The sequence below is a fragment of the Lotus japonicus genome, chromosome 2 (assembly GCF_012489685.1).
Source record: "Lotus japonicus ecotype B-129 chromosome 2, LjGifu_v1.2".
NCBI classification, from domain to species: domain Eukaryota; kingdom Viridiplantae; phylum Streptophyta; class Magnoliopsida; order Fabales; family Fabaceae; genus Lotus; species Lotus japonicus.
This window is the reverse complement of record NC_080042.1, coordinates 76,048,467-76,061,907: the sequence shown is the minus strand read 5'-3', so window position 1 is coordinate 76,061,907 and position 13,441 is coordinate 76,048,467. Positions and strand designations below refer to the sequence as shown.

The window sequence follows — 13,441 nt, the reverse complement described above, 5'->3', positions numbered from 1 at the left end:
CAAAAAGTAAATTGACGTAGTTTAAGGATACGTAGGATTCGACTATTATGCCATATATTTTGGAGGAATATCTTTACACAAGTACAATTTGTACACAACAATGTTCGTGGTGGACATTAATAGATACTTGGAAAATTACTACTTTTTCTGCAATTAGAAGATAGGAAGTTTACCAAACCAAGAAAACTAGCCATAACTAAAAGAAACAATATATGATAAGTTTTGCTTTTCTGATTTTTCATTCATGAAAAGCATGGCATATGGTGATAGAAGGCAGACCCTTAATTATTGCATAATGGCAAAGCACTATGATACATATGAATTTTTATAAGTACACTGAACTTACCAAAGGATCTTAGTATCTTACAGCAGCAGCATTCAACATTCAAAGGCGCCAACATGACTTGGCGCACCTGGCTGTCAGGATTCGGGTTTGAGTCCGAATCTCCATGCTGACAGAAATTTGAAGTTGGTGGACATTCCTTCTCAGGGAAATTTCTTGGCGCTCCAACATGCCATTGGAGTGAGACTCGGTTAGCCTCCATATGAGTAATATAGGAGACAATTCTCCCCGCATGAGATCCTAGTATGTCATTGACATCCTGCCCGGTAGGTGCCTCTCCGGGCCCTACAATTTTACAGAGAATAAAAACATTCAAAGGCTTATAACACTAGGTGAGATCAACTATATTAATCACCGGTCCATATTAAAGATATCGGTGTCAGTTTAAAATTGACTACCAAAGATCTAACACAACATTCGTCCTTGTTCCGGGAGCTTTACCAAGGATCTTCCACATAAATTCCAACACATACTCTGACCTTTCAGAGATGGTTTATCTGAATGTTCTTTAGTTGTACTTCACCACTATCTTACTTTTTTTTACCAAATATCTAATCCTTGCTCCTTATCTGATTACTTTAAAATGTAACAAACATTCAATAGTGGAAATCACCTAATATGTTCATATTGCTAAAATGCAGTAACATAATCACTCCCATCCAGGAAAATTTAGGAAAATACCTGCAAGATAGACATTTAAAGCAAAAAACAATAAAGTTTGCACTTGCAAGTTGGAGCCTAGCCTCTTAGATTTGCCAAAACTTTTTTGTATCTAATCTTTTGAAGTGCACATTTTTATTATCATATCATGCAAGTGGGCCATAAGAAGAGGCATTAGCAAAAATCACAAAACTATTATTATCATGAACAATGCCCCATTAGTATGCAGGGTTATTGGAGCTCATCTACTACTAAATAAGCTTGAATAAGTGTTTTTTGGTTTGCATCCGTACATTATGCATCTTATAGCAGGTTCGGATCAGTTTCTCTTTCCTCATAATCAATTCTGATACTCAAAAGATACTCAACAAATCCCATAATTGATTTTCGCATTAGAACAATTGTAGAAGTATTTCTAAACATGTACTTGAGAAGATACTGTCACTTTCTGTTGCCTTGAACCAGATATGATTAATAAGGTATCTTAGGCAACTGGAAAGGAAGCATAAAAAAGTTGAAGTAGTAAAGAGATCATATGGCAGCTCCTGATATGTTGAGAACACCCAAAAATTGTTGAGTACACCTGAAGCGATGAAGACCCTCAGTAACTGTGATGGTTAATACAGTGTTCTTGAGACATCTGTAATACCATAAACTGGTTCTAATAAGTGCCCCTGGCCTCATGCAGATAGTGCTATTCAGTTCCCATCCAATTATTTTGGAGGAAGCTTAAGTAAATGATCAGAATTCAAAAGCAAGATATAAAGGAAAAGTGTATTGAATACAAGTCATATTATTATATCTATAATGGTTTCACATAGCTATCATCCAAATTGTTTATATTTGTCATTTTAATCAGAACTTCTGTACTAAAGGAACAAAACTTAAGAGCTTACTAGTTCTCCCATAATTATGATATAGTAAGAACTTGTACAAAACTGGTTAACAGATAGCCAAAGAATATGATCATGCTCATTTTGCTTTGCTTACTTTAGTGCATGCTATTAGTTACTAGAAGGGTTTACATGATGAAGTGGCTGGAATTTAGGTACAAGTTGTTCTGTGCTTAAAATAAACAAATTGCTCCAACATATATAAGTCCTTCAAATCCATATGTCAGTGGCTCATGAGTCATCAAAGTTATGATAATAATGACCATCAAATACCAATTCTTGCACCCCTTTTAAACTGGCCTTGTTCACGTCACCTATCATGATTCATGAGGAATTATTAAATGTAAGAGTTTTTAAATTTCAAGTTTCCTTCTGAATAGGGTAGACCCTAAGAAAACAACTCCTTGAATTGACTTTGGTACCATTAGCACTAATTTTTATGTGCTAAAAGAGGTTTTTGTGACTGTTGCAACATTTTGACTGTGGTAACTATTGCAACTGCATCAAAGCTGTGACTACAGAACAGATCAATCAGAGGCTGTTTCTGGTCCCATAAGTTTCAAATCATAAACTTCCATTACATCATATTGGAAATGACTAATATGAACATGAAAATAGATTATATACAGTAATAGTAATATCCATAACCACACACATATATAACCCAAAAACTTTTATGACATGTTGACATGAGCACTCCTAATAGCCACTTATATAAAATAAAAAAGTAGTTTTCCCCTGGATGCATATCTCATACCTAATGCATTCATTAGAAGCACTTCCCAATAATTGTTGAACTTGTGCTCATGTAAGCCCTAACACTGTGACCACTTTTCTTGCCACCACCTAACCATCTTCCTATAAATTCCACCCACTTCTCACACAACTCCAGTTCCCATATCAACTTATTCTCTCAGCTTATTTTCATTACAACTCTTAAACTATCATCTTCTAAGTTCTAGATATGGTTCCTTTTCCCAGTGAGATCAGAGGAGTTCAGTATCTAACACCAGAGAACCAATTCCTTGCTCCACCAAATTTTGGATTACAGCAGAGTGATGACATCCCAAACCTTTATCTTAATAGCCTCTTAAGCACCTTGCCAAACTGCCAGTTCCCATCTTTAGGCAATGAATTTGCTCCTCCTAATCCATGCCTCAGCAGCAACTCAACAACTTCTGACGAAGCAGATGAGCTTCAGTTCAGAGTAATCGACGAAAGGAAGCACCGGCGAATGATATCGAACCGAGAATCCGCCCGCAGATCAAGGATGAGGAAGCAGAAGCACTTGGATGAACTCTGGTCCCAGGTAGTCAGGCTCAGAACTGAGAATCACAACCTTGTTGATAGACTCAACCATGTGTCTGAGTCCCATGACAGAGCTCTTCAAGAGAATGCACGCCTCAAGGAAGAAACTTCTGATCTTCGCCGAATGGTAGCAGACATGCAAATTGGAAACTCTTTTGCTTGCACCATGAGAGATTTTGAGGAAATTCCATGCAACACATCTCAACTTAAAGAGGATTCCTCAAACCAATCAATCATTCCTTCAGACTTGGTTCATGAATGAAGCTATTATCTAATTTCCATTATTTATATACACTATATGTTCCTTCTTCCTAGTTCCTCCTACCTTAGAGTTCTATGATCCAGTGGTAGCTTTGCTCCATTGGAACTGTATGAGTCTATTAGCATATATATCAAATAACAGCTTTACATGTTCTTTTCTTGGTTTCATTGTAACCTCAAGAATTTTATGCTTACGTCTATAGATTATAACTATAGTACATAATTGATAAACAGTTCCTTGTTTAACATTTCGCCGCGTACTTATCTTGTAGATGATGAAGCAGTGTACCTAACCTGAATATGATGCTATCAGTGGCTATGATGAAATTAACAAAATTAAATGGTGATGTCTATATCAGTTTCACAGTAAATATAGACCCCATGATTAAAATGAAACAGTTGCAATAGCCCAAAAAAAAAAGTTTAATTAGAAAAACTTGATGGGGAAATAAAACATACACCTTATGTGCATTAAGAAGTAGCCATATATAGTTTTGTCTTTTGTAGGACCAAGTAGCTATGCACGTGCAAAAGCAAAACAAGGAATCAAATTTCTGAAAGAACACCCAAAAGGGTGTGTCGATTGGTGCACATAGTAACACTGTAACAGTTTCAATAAGACAAATGGTGGTGGAGGTGCTGGTGGTAGTGGATCATCACACAGATTACTTGCTACCACAAGAAGCAAAACATGTAATCAAAAGGGTATCCACTAACAACACACAAAAAACTGTTGAGAGAGCATCAAAAGTTCAAAACCTTCTCTATCATTCTTGTCACTAATGTGGATTATATGATCCACTCTTCAGGTGTGGTTTGAAATAGTAACACCTTTATTCTTAAACAAAGTGAGACAAGGAACTGCATCAGCAACTACTATCCAGTTTTCCACTCCCTTCCAATTTTTCAAATTTTGTATTTCCATTTGTATTCACTAGTACATGAAGACATTTTGAGCATAAAGTTGGAGATTTGCATATATCTAAAAATTTGGCAAAATATAGCAGACAAGAGATAAACATGAATTAACTTAGATGGAGAGAGGCGTGTCACTCATCATCATGATTGTATTGTTGACATGCGAATCTTGATAGCATTAAAATGTAAATCTTGCAGCATTTTGACAAATTGTCTAACTGGGTCACCTTATTGTTGAAAATTGGAATGCTTGCCATTCTTCAAGAAAAGTCAATGCTCCAATTCTTCTTGCTATTTTTTGATATGGAATGGAATTTTTGTGTGTAAGAAAATGTGTCCCCGTTTGAAGGCAAATCATGTATGAGCCGGAAACATCTACATCATGATGACTAGTGTCTGGCGGCGAACTAACAGGGAGCTACTAATTTACTAGACCAACCCATCTTTCCATAGGGCAGTCAATGACTGTTGATTTTTAAAAAGTCCACTTAATTTTTTAATAAATAATTTAAGGTCAAACAATAATTCTCTACTACGTGAAAAAATAAGACATATGAAAAAAAATTTTTTGCTAATGCCCTTCTTTATATTTAACATGTTAATCTTTAATACAAAAATTTAATGAATAAAGATAAACATAAAATTGGGCTAGCGAGCCATACTATGTGGCTATGTGCCTGCATCGAGTTGTTCAAATTATTGGGTTTCCCAGCTAAATCACGTTTTATAAACTCAACACAAGGGGAAAATGGAAATTGAACAAAGTAAGCGTAGACCACATTGAGAGAAAACAATATAAAATTCACTAACAGTTGATTAAGTATGGACATGATTAGGATTAGCGTAACCAATTTGTATTGAAATTCCACATACAATGAAACCAAATCATTTGTCTATCAAGAAATACATACATATTTAATTATGGCTTAATTGCAGTTTTCCTCCCTCATGTTTCACCGTTGTGCGAAGTTCCTCCCCCATGTTTAAAAGGAGCAGATTCGCTCCCTCATGTTTCAAAATGTGCAGATTCGATCCTTCCGTTAGTTTGCCGTCTGAAAGCTAACGGCAGATGCTGACCTGGCTTCCTTTTCACACCCCCCCTTGCATACCACCCCTATTTTTTAAAAGAAAAACACGAAAAATAAATATAAATGAAAATATGCTAAACCTAAATCCCCAAATCAGACTTCATAAGCCTTCACCAAAATTAGAAACCCTCTTTGTGCGATTTCCCTCCTCCATTTTTCCCCTCAATCTCTAAAGTCCATTGATCTCTTCGCCTAAACTGCTCAATCGCACGGTTCTTCGTTGAGATTCCCTTCAATGGCTGGTGGTCCCAGGCGTGGAGGTAGAGGGCGACAACGACGAGGCAACGACAAGGGAAAGGAGCCTGTCGGTGAACAAAGCACACGTGAGGGGAAGGGAAAAGAGCCTGTCGTTCAAGAACCTGTCGAGGGAGAAGGAAAGGAGCCCGTCCTCGAAGGGTGGCAGTTGTTTGGAGCCGACGATATTCCAAACCATTTCCGATTTAGGTACCAACATTTCTGCCCTTTTTTCCTCTTATTTTTTGTTCAATGTTTACTTTTAGGTAGTGTACATTCATTGTAAATTGAATGGAATTTAATGGGGGTTGTTGAAATCTTAACTGTGTTGGTTGCAGGCCTACTGTTGTGAGTAAATTGACATTGATTATTTGGCATAAAGGTCATTTTGTGTTTGAGCCTACATGTGCGTATGTTGAAGGGGAGTCTGAAATATTGCCAGGTTGGGATCCAGATCAAATAAATTCAATAGAAGTAGACAAGATAGTGACAGCACATTTAGGGTATGCTTCATATAAGTGTTTGTGGTATAGGGCTCCTACTTTAGGGTTGTTTGATGGCCGCAAACCACTTAGGGATGATGGAGATGTTCATCAATTTCTGAGTGATGTCAAGGGTTTCTCTGAAGTTGAGTTTTATGTTGAGCACTTGGAAGAAACTGGAGTACAAACTGGTGAATTGCAGAAAGGGACACAGATATTTGTGGAGGACATTGACTCTGAAACAGAGTCTGCTTTTGTGAGTGTAGCAAGGGAGGCAGAGGCTGAGATTGACAGTCTTGCAAGGGGGGTGAGTGAGGTAAGGGCGGTGTCTGAAGTTGTGAGTGAAGAGAGTGTGGTGCACGAGGGTGTGAGTGAAAAGAGAGTGTTGCCTGAGGGTGTGAGAGAGGAGGTTGTGGTGCATGGGGGTGTGAGTGAACAGAGGACTGTGTCTGAGGTTGTGAGTGAACAGGGGGTACAACAAAATATTGTTAGCCTGACTGGGGAGCACATATCAGATGATGACAGCTTGGATGATGATTATGAAGCACTGAGTGGGGAAGAAGAATCTGATGATGTGAGCCTTGATGACTCAGACTTTGATGAGAGATGGGAGTGGACTACTGTTTTGCCAACTGGAGATGTTGAAGCTGTAACTAGTTTGCTTGGTTCACAAAACCCCAATTCTACCAACTATGATAGTTTTGAAGATGAGTATGGAGACTCTTCAGACCTAGATACTCCACCTGGAAGTGATTCAGATACTGAGGAGAGACCCAAATTTCCTAAGTTCAAGCAAAAGGAAGATGATTCTGAAGTCAGGTTTGAGGTAGGTCAGATATTTAGTTCTGCTGCTCTTCTTAAGAATGCAGTGAAGGATTATGCCTTGCAGAATAAGAAGAATGTTTATTTGGAAAAAAATGATCCAAAAAGGGTTGTAGTTAAATGTACTGAGGAATGTGTATTCTATCTTAGGGCATCTAAGTACAAGCAGAACACATACTTTCAGATTGTCACATTATATGAGGAGCATACATGTGTAAGGACCAGCAAGAATAGGCAAGCTAAGACCAAGTGGATAGCAAAGAAGTTTGTGTCTATGCTAAGACACACACCTTCCTTGAAGGTAGGTGCTTTGGTAGAGGAGGCAAAGATAAGGTGGGGGGTTGTGTTGTCTAGATTTCAAGCTTACAGAGCTAAAGTAACTGCATTAGAGATGATACAAGGAGCAGTGCTTGAGCAGTATAGACATCTTAGGAGTTTTGGTGAAGAACTCCTAAGAAGCAATCCAGGTAGTACAGTCAAGATCAAGAGTGTTGTGGGAGCTGGTAATCCAGTGTTTGAGAGAATTTACATTTGTTTTGCTGCCTGTAAGAGAGCCTTTGCAACCTGTTGTAGACCCTTAATAGGCTTGGATGGGTGCTTTTTAAAGGGATTATATGGTGGGCAGTTATTGGCAGCTGTTGGGAAGGATGGGAATAATCAAATGATTCCCATAGCATTTGCAGTTGTAGAGGCAGAGACAAAGGATTCATGGGCTTGGTTTGTGCACCTGCTAGTTGATGACTTGAGTAGTGTGAGTCCAAATGCCTGGGCTTTTATTTCTGATCAACAAAAGGTACCACACTCTAATTATCATTTTTTTGTCTTTTATATGGTCTTTCATTTTTTATCAACTAACTGGCATCTCCATCACATTCATGTTATTAACAGGGATTGGTACCCACTTTACAAGAGCTGGATCCAAATGTGGAGCATAGACTTTGTGTAAAGCATTTATATGGGAATTGGAGGAAAAAATACCCCGGTCAAGAAATGAAAGGAGCACTTTGGGCAGCGGCTAGAGCAAGTACTGGTCCAGAGTTTGAAAGGGCTATGGATCATATGAAGACATTAAATGAGGAAGCATGGAAGGATATGATGGAGGTACCAGCCAAGATGTGGAGTAGGTTAGCTTTTAGTACTAATACAGTGTGCGATTTGCAGGTGAATAATATGTGTGAGGCCTTCAATAGGGCAATATTAGAATGGAGAGATAAGCCAATTATTACTCTAATTGAAGGCCTCAAATATTATATCACTAACAGGATAGTGAAGCAAAGAGAACTGATGTTAAAGTACAGGGGTGCAATTTGCCCTATGATCCAACAAAAGCTAGAGGTGAACAAGCAGAAGGCAGATAACTGGATACCTATGTGGAATGGAGATGGTGGTTACACTTTGTTTGAGGTTAGTAGGAGTCAAACAGACAAGCATTCTGTGAATTTAGCTACAAAGACTTGTTCTTGTAGGAGATGGGACCTAAGTGGAATTCCATGCTGCCATGCAATAACTTGTATGTGGCACAACCATGTGGCACCTGAAGAATATGTTCACCCTTGTTATAGGTATTATTTCAACACTATCCTCCACTTGTTTCATTTGATTTAAAAAAAAATGTTTATTACCTTTCACATGTGAATGATGTTTACACTCACATTTGTAGCAAACAAAACTTCTTGGCTACTTATGATCACATTATCCTGCCATCTAATGGGCCCAAGTTGTGGCCTATTAGTCGATATCCTCCACTTGATCCACCTTTCATGAGAAGGGCACCTGGGAGGCCCAAAAAGCAGAGGAGGAAAACAAATGATGAGCCCAGAGACCCCAATAGGCTGAGGAGGTACCAGACCACAATTCAGTGTAGGAGGTGTGGTGAACCAAGGCATAACAAAAGGACTTGTACTGGTAAGCAAGCTGCTGACAAGGCTATACCAGTGGGAGGGAACAAGGTGAGATAATGATTAATTTTGTTTAGTACAATTGATTATATTCTGTCATATGCATTACTGATTAGGTTGAGGTTGTTTCCCTTTCAGGATAATTCCCAGATGCTTCATCCTGAACAAAGGGCAAGTGGGAGTGGATCTGCTCAAGCAAGAAATGATGGTGCTGTTGAAACTGGTGAACAAGAACAATTGTTGACTACTAGAAGGAGAACTAGAAGAGCAAGTGGGAGTGGAGCTAATCAACAAGGGAATGATGCTGCTGTTGAAACTGGTGCACAACAACGAGGGGTGACTACTACAAAGAGAACTACAAGAGCAAGTGGGATTGGAGCTGCTAGTGAAGGAAATGGCGTTGCTGTTGATACCAATGCACATGAAGCTGCTCCAACTAGAAGGAGACCTCCAAGGGCAAGTAGAAGGAGACAACCTCAAGGTGAAGCCTCCCAAGCTGCACAACCAGTTCAAAATCATCAACCAATTCAACCTCAGCAGCCAGTTCAAGCACCATATATACTGACACAGTGCTCACAGACAGCCAGCTCAATAACAACTCATGCTCCAGGGGTAGCAAGTGGTTCTCAGGGAACTGGAAGGCCTGGGAAGAAGCAGAAGCTTGTTGTTTTAGGATGATGTTAAGCAAAGCAACAATGCATAATAAGATTTTTTTGTTAGGCTGCTGCCAAAGTGTTATGTTATCTTGTTCTGGGCAGAACCTTATTACTGTTATTTTGTGTTAGTTTGTGTTACTCGAGTATGTTAATGCTTTCAAGTTGTGTGTAACTTGACTATGTCACTTGCTTTCAAGTTGTGTGTAACTTGACTATGCTATTTTCTGTTATGGATGATGTTCTGTTATGGATGATGTTCTGTTATGGATGATGTTTAGTATTCAGTTATTCTGAATGTTGTTTATGGATGATGATGGTCAGTTAGGCTATTTGCATATGATGTTTACAAATTAATAGGAATTCATTCAATATGTAACATAGGAATCAAAGAAAATAGGATAGAACTGAGTAATTTTCATTGCATTCATATTCAAGTTACAAAAAAACAAGGCTGCCAGACATGATGACAATAACATACCAAACCTCAAACTACATACCCCCACAAATACTACCTAAAAAATCATGCTTTGATAACCATGATACCAATAACAATGATCAACAGTACAATCACAATAACACACAACCCTAAACACCTAATTAAAAACATCTCCTTCTTCTTCAAGACTTCAATCTGACTCAGCAATCCAGAAATCATCAAGTTCTGGCGTGTATTTACAGGAGGATCATGCCATTTGAAGAACCCACACCTCCTTACCCTACCCTGCAATTTTGCCCAGAACAAATATTAGTTTTTTGATGTAAGAAAATTACATTTTAATTGAAAGTTTGTTTCAGAAAGTACCTGATATTGTCCACACCCATAGAACCTTCGACCCAAATTTTCCTCTGTCCATGAAGTCCTTAACGGAGACAACACCCCACAGTCACAGTAGAGAGTTCTACGAACAGTGGCATCACTGTAAGTGCTTGTCGAAGATTGGCTCCCATCGTTAACTCTTGTCATGCTTCTTCGTTCTCCTTCGATCTCTTATGGATTTTCGAATGCCCTTCGTGTTCCTCTTCTCACTTCTGGCCTTCGTGTTCCTCTGCTAGCCTTCGTGTTCCTCTGCTAGCCTTCGTCTTCCTCTTCTCTCTTATGGCCTTCGTTCGTCTTCCTCTTGTCTCTCCTTGCCGTCGTGCTCCTGCTCCCTTCTGAATCTAGGGCAGATGTTAAGAGGAAGAAGAAGATGGTGATGTAATTTAGGGAAGTCACGTGTTTGTCACGTGATTTTTTTTTCTCAAGCATAAATGAGCTTAGTGGCAGCTTAGTGGCATCTTGGTGGACATGTGACAGAGACACGTCAATTAATGAAAGCCAGGTCAGCATCTGCCGTTAGCTTTCAGACGGCAAACTAACGGAAGGATCGAATCTGCACATTTTGAAACATGAGGGAGCGAATCTGCTCCTTTTAAACATGGGGGAGGAACTTCGCACAACGGTGAAACATGAGGGAGGAAAACTGCAATTAAGCCTTTAATTATTTATCAAAGAATCCACAATCCTGAGGTATTATGTCAATTACAAGCGGTTATTAATAACCTGATTGTTCTGAATCAAAATTTGTCAGCATCATTTTCATGCACTTTCTATTCTCCATTTCTCTTCATTTTGGACCTTTACCTTTCCAAACCTACATTATACTTTTCTGCTGCTTTTTTTTTTAAGAACAGAGGAAACACTATACTTTACTGGATCTGTTGTTAAACTTCAAGATGTTTTCTTGTAATTCCTGAAGATGACTTTCTTCATCTCACAAGCTAGCAATAACTTGCTTAAAAAGGTGCAAGGAGACTATTTTTATGTACCATTGTCAAGTTTTGTCTAATCTAAAACCAAGATAATGACTTTCTTGAAGACCAAAATAGGACAGCCACAAGCTTAAGGATCATGACATTAGTAACAATGATATAGTACCTACAAGCTTAAGGATCATGACATTAGTAACAATGATATACCTAAAGTGCTTGGTTTCCCAATACCCTAATTACAGAATGGTCCAATTCTCATTAGCATTTAAGACTTAAAGAGCTTGGGTTGGAACCAGAACCAAATATCAGGGGGAAAAGATAATCTTTTTCACATTGCTGACATAGGGGGAGTTTGATTTTGGGATTGGTTCAGTCCAATGATTTAGATTTCTGATGTAATTAAAGAGAAACCCAAACATACACATAATAGTATACTAAAGTGTTTACATTTCTCTCAGTGACAGTATCATTCTTAATGAACAGTGTGAAGAGCAAAAACAAAAGCCAAAAATTGCAAAATCAAGGCCCGTTGATATCCTGTGTATAGACATAATCCGTGTGAGCAACCATTGTTCTTTTAACCACACACTGAGTCTTGTCTAGTCCCTTGCAAGCATCACCATCACCATTGAGCCATGTCTGATCCTACATAGCACAATAAAATGGACAAATAAGTTGTCTCCAATGTGCTATGCTTATAATCACAGAATATAATCAAGCATATAGTACGTAACAGCACAAAATAGTTTATGAAAGAGCCCACTTACAAGTGAAGCTGTTATATGGGAAGAAGAAACAGGTCTCTCAGAAGAAGAATCTGGACTAGTGGAACTTAACAAGGACCTTCCTTCAGAAGCTGAGAGAAGAAGAACAGAGATAATGAAGATTGTGTACCACCTTGCCATATAGTTTTAACTCTTCAAAGGGACACAGCTTCAGCACAGAACATGGGGATAAATTGTGAGGGTGGAAATAGGTAAAGGAAGATATAAATGGAAGTACAAGGCTATGAATTCAATTGTCTTGGGAATTGAGGAGACTGAAACTATGGTATTGAAGAAACATTGAAATAATGTGACCAAAAAGTCAAAGCGGATTCATTACCACATTAATTTGAAGTTTAAATGCTTTCTGTCCTTTTAGGAAACATCAACATTTAATTAAGAGACACTACATTGAGAACTGAGAAGTGAGGACCGTTTTCCTGCCTCCATTCTTTCTTGGTACTCCTGCTAGACATGTCTAGTCTAGGATAATTTAACACGTTCACTTGCATGTGGTGGTGTGGACACTTGTTAAGGTTGGAGTGTGTCTTGCTGCACCTTAGGAAAATGCTTCAAAAACATTCAATTTCGTATAAGAGTAATGTTATACCTTCAATAACTCCTCCTACAAAATAAATCTTGTGTCTATTGCAAATTTTCAATTAACTTCACCAAAGAAATTAATTAGGGTTTTTAGCTGAGATTTATGGTTGAACTACTAATGAATTGAGGTTTCAGTGCAATTGATTTCAATTCTTGAATTGAGAAATTAATTTCCAACATAAGGCTAGAGTATGGAGGGAAAGTCTAACAAATTATCATCATTGATAGTATTTGAATGACTTGTTTTACATTTCAATTGCATTAGATATAGTTCTTGCATTTTCGTGTGTTCTGAACTCAACTCATGTTCTTGCATTTAGCTCTTGTAATTTTTAGTTAAATTTTGTTTTTAAATTCTACTGCTTTTCTTTATTACTAGATTTAACTAGTTTCTTAACAAATGAGGGGTTGGTTGGTTGGAATATGTGTGATTTCTCTTAAATAATGTTTCGAGTTTGAGTACTGAGAATGAAAACTCTCTACTAAAAAGGCTAACCTCATAATATATGGATATTTTCAACTTGTGATTACCTCTCGTTGAGTAAGGGTGGGAAAGAAGGCAGCTCACCCTTACCCTCTTTCAGCCTGCCTTAAATGGGCATGCGAGGGATGACACAACAACAATAGTGGGTTGGAAGCTTAAAAGCGAGTTGACACGTTTGACTGACGCACCATAAAGTTATAAAAATTTATAATTTGATGTGAAAACACTAAAACATTAAAAGGTACTTATTTTAAATAATAATAAAAAATATGCTCGTC

At 38.1% G+C, this 13,441-nt stretch overlaps 3 protein-coding genes across 3 annotated transcripts; 2 read left to right on the top strand and 1 right to left on the bottom strand.

The window, feature by feature from the left end:
- Window positions 1-2,720: 2,720 nt before the first annotated feature.
- On the top strand, window positions 2,721-3,631 carry LOC130739664 (basic leucine zipper 43-like). The gene has a single exon (XM_057592030.1). The coding sequence runs from the start codon at window positions 2,861-2,863 to the stop codon at window positions 3,464-3,466; it is 606 nt and encodes a 201-aa protein (XP_057448013.1). The 5' UTR covers window positions 2,721-2,860; the 3' UTR covers window positions 3,467-3,631.
- A 2,041-nt stretch (window positions 3,632-5,672) lies between these two features.
- Window positions 5,673-9,851, top strand: LOC130739663 (uncharacterized). Its single transcript, XM_057592029.1, has 5 exons — window positions 5,673-5,915; window positions 6,044-7,802; window positions 7,898-8,571; window positions 8,670-8,958; window positions 9,046-9,851. Exons 1-5 carry the CDS (start codon window positions 5,707-5,709, stop codon window positions 9,583-9,585), a joined length of 3,471 nt encoding a protein of 1,156 aa, XP_057448012.1. The 5' UTR covers window positions 5,673-5,706; the 3' UTR covers window positions 9,586-9,851.
- Window positions 9,852-11,447: 1,596 nt separating this feature from the next.
- LOC130735690 (phytosulfokines-like) lies at window positions 11,448-12,316 on the bottom strand. Its single transcript, XM_057587599.1, has 2 exons — window positions 12,080-12,316; window positions 11,448-11,957 (listed from the first exon to the last, which is right to left on the bottom strand). The coding sequence occupies exons 1-2, from the start codon at window positions 12,215-12,217 to the stop codon at window positions 11,832-11,834; spliced, it is 264 nt and encodes an 87-aa protein (XP_057443582.1). The 5' UTR covers window positions 12,218-12,316; the 3' UTR covers window positions 11,448-11,831.
- Between the last annotated feature and the right edge of the window lie 1,125 nt (window positions 12,317-13,441).

Excerpts from the sequence above, each read along its gene's own strand:
- LOC130739664 (XM_057592030.1), top strand. The coding sequence starts at position 2,861 with ATGGTTCCTTTTCCCAGTGAGATCAGAGGAGTTCAGTATCTAACACCA.
- LOC130735690 (XM_057587599.1), bottom strand. The coding sequence starts at position 12,217 with ATGGCAAGGTGGTACACAATCTTCATTATCTCTGTTCTTCTTCTCTCA. Across the intron at positions 11,958-12,079 it reads CCCATATAACAGCTTCACTT|GATCAGACATGGCTCAATGG; the intron begins GTAAGTGGGCTC and ends TGTGCTATGTAG.
- LOC130739663 (XM_057592029.1), top strand. The coding sequence starts at position 5,707 with ATGGCTGGTGGTCCCAGGCGTGGAGGTAGAGGGCGACAACGACGAGGC. Across the intron at positions 5,916-6,043 it reads CCAAACCATTTCCGATTTAG|GCCTACTGTTGTGAGTAAAT; the intron begins GTACCAACATTT and ends TGTTGGTTGCAG. Across the intron at positions 7,803-7,897 it reads TTATTTCTGATCAACAAAAG|GGATTGGTACCCACTTTACA; the intron begins GTACCACACTCT and ends TGTTATTAACAG.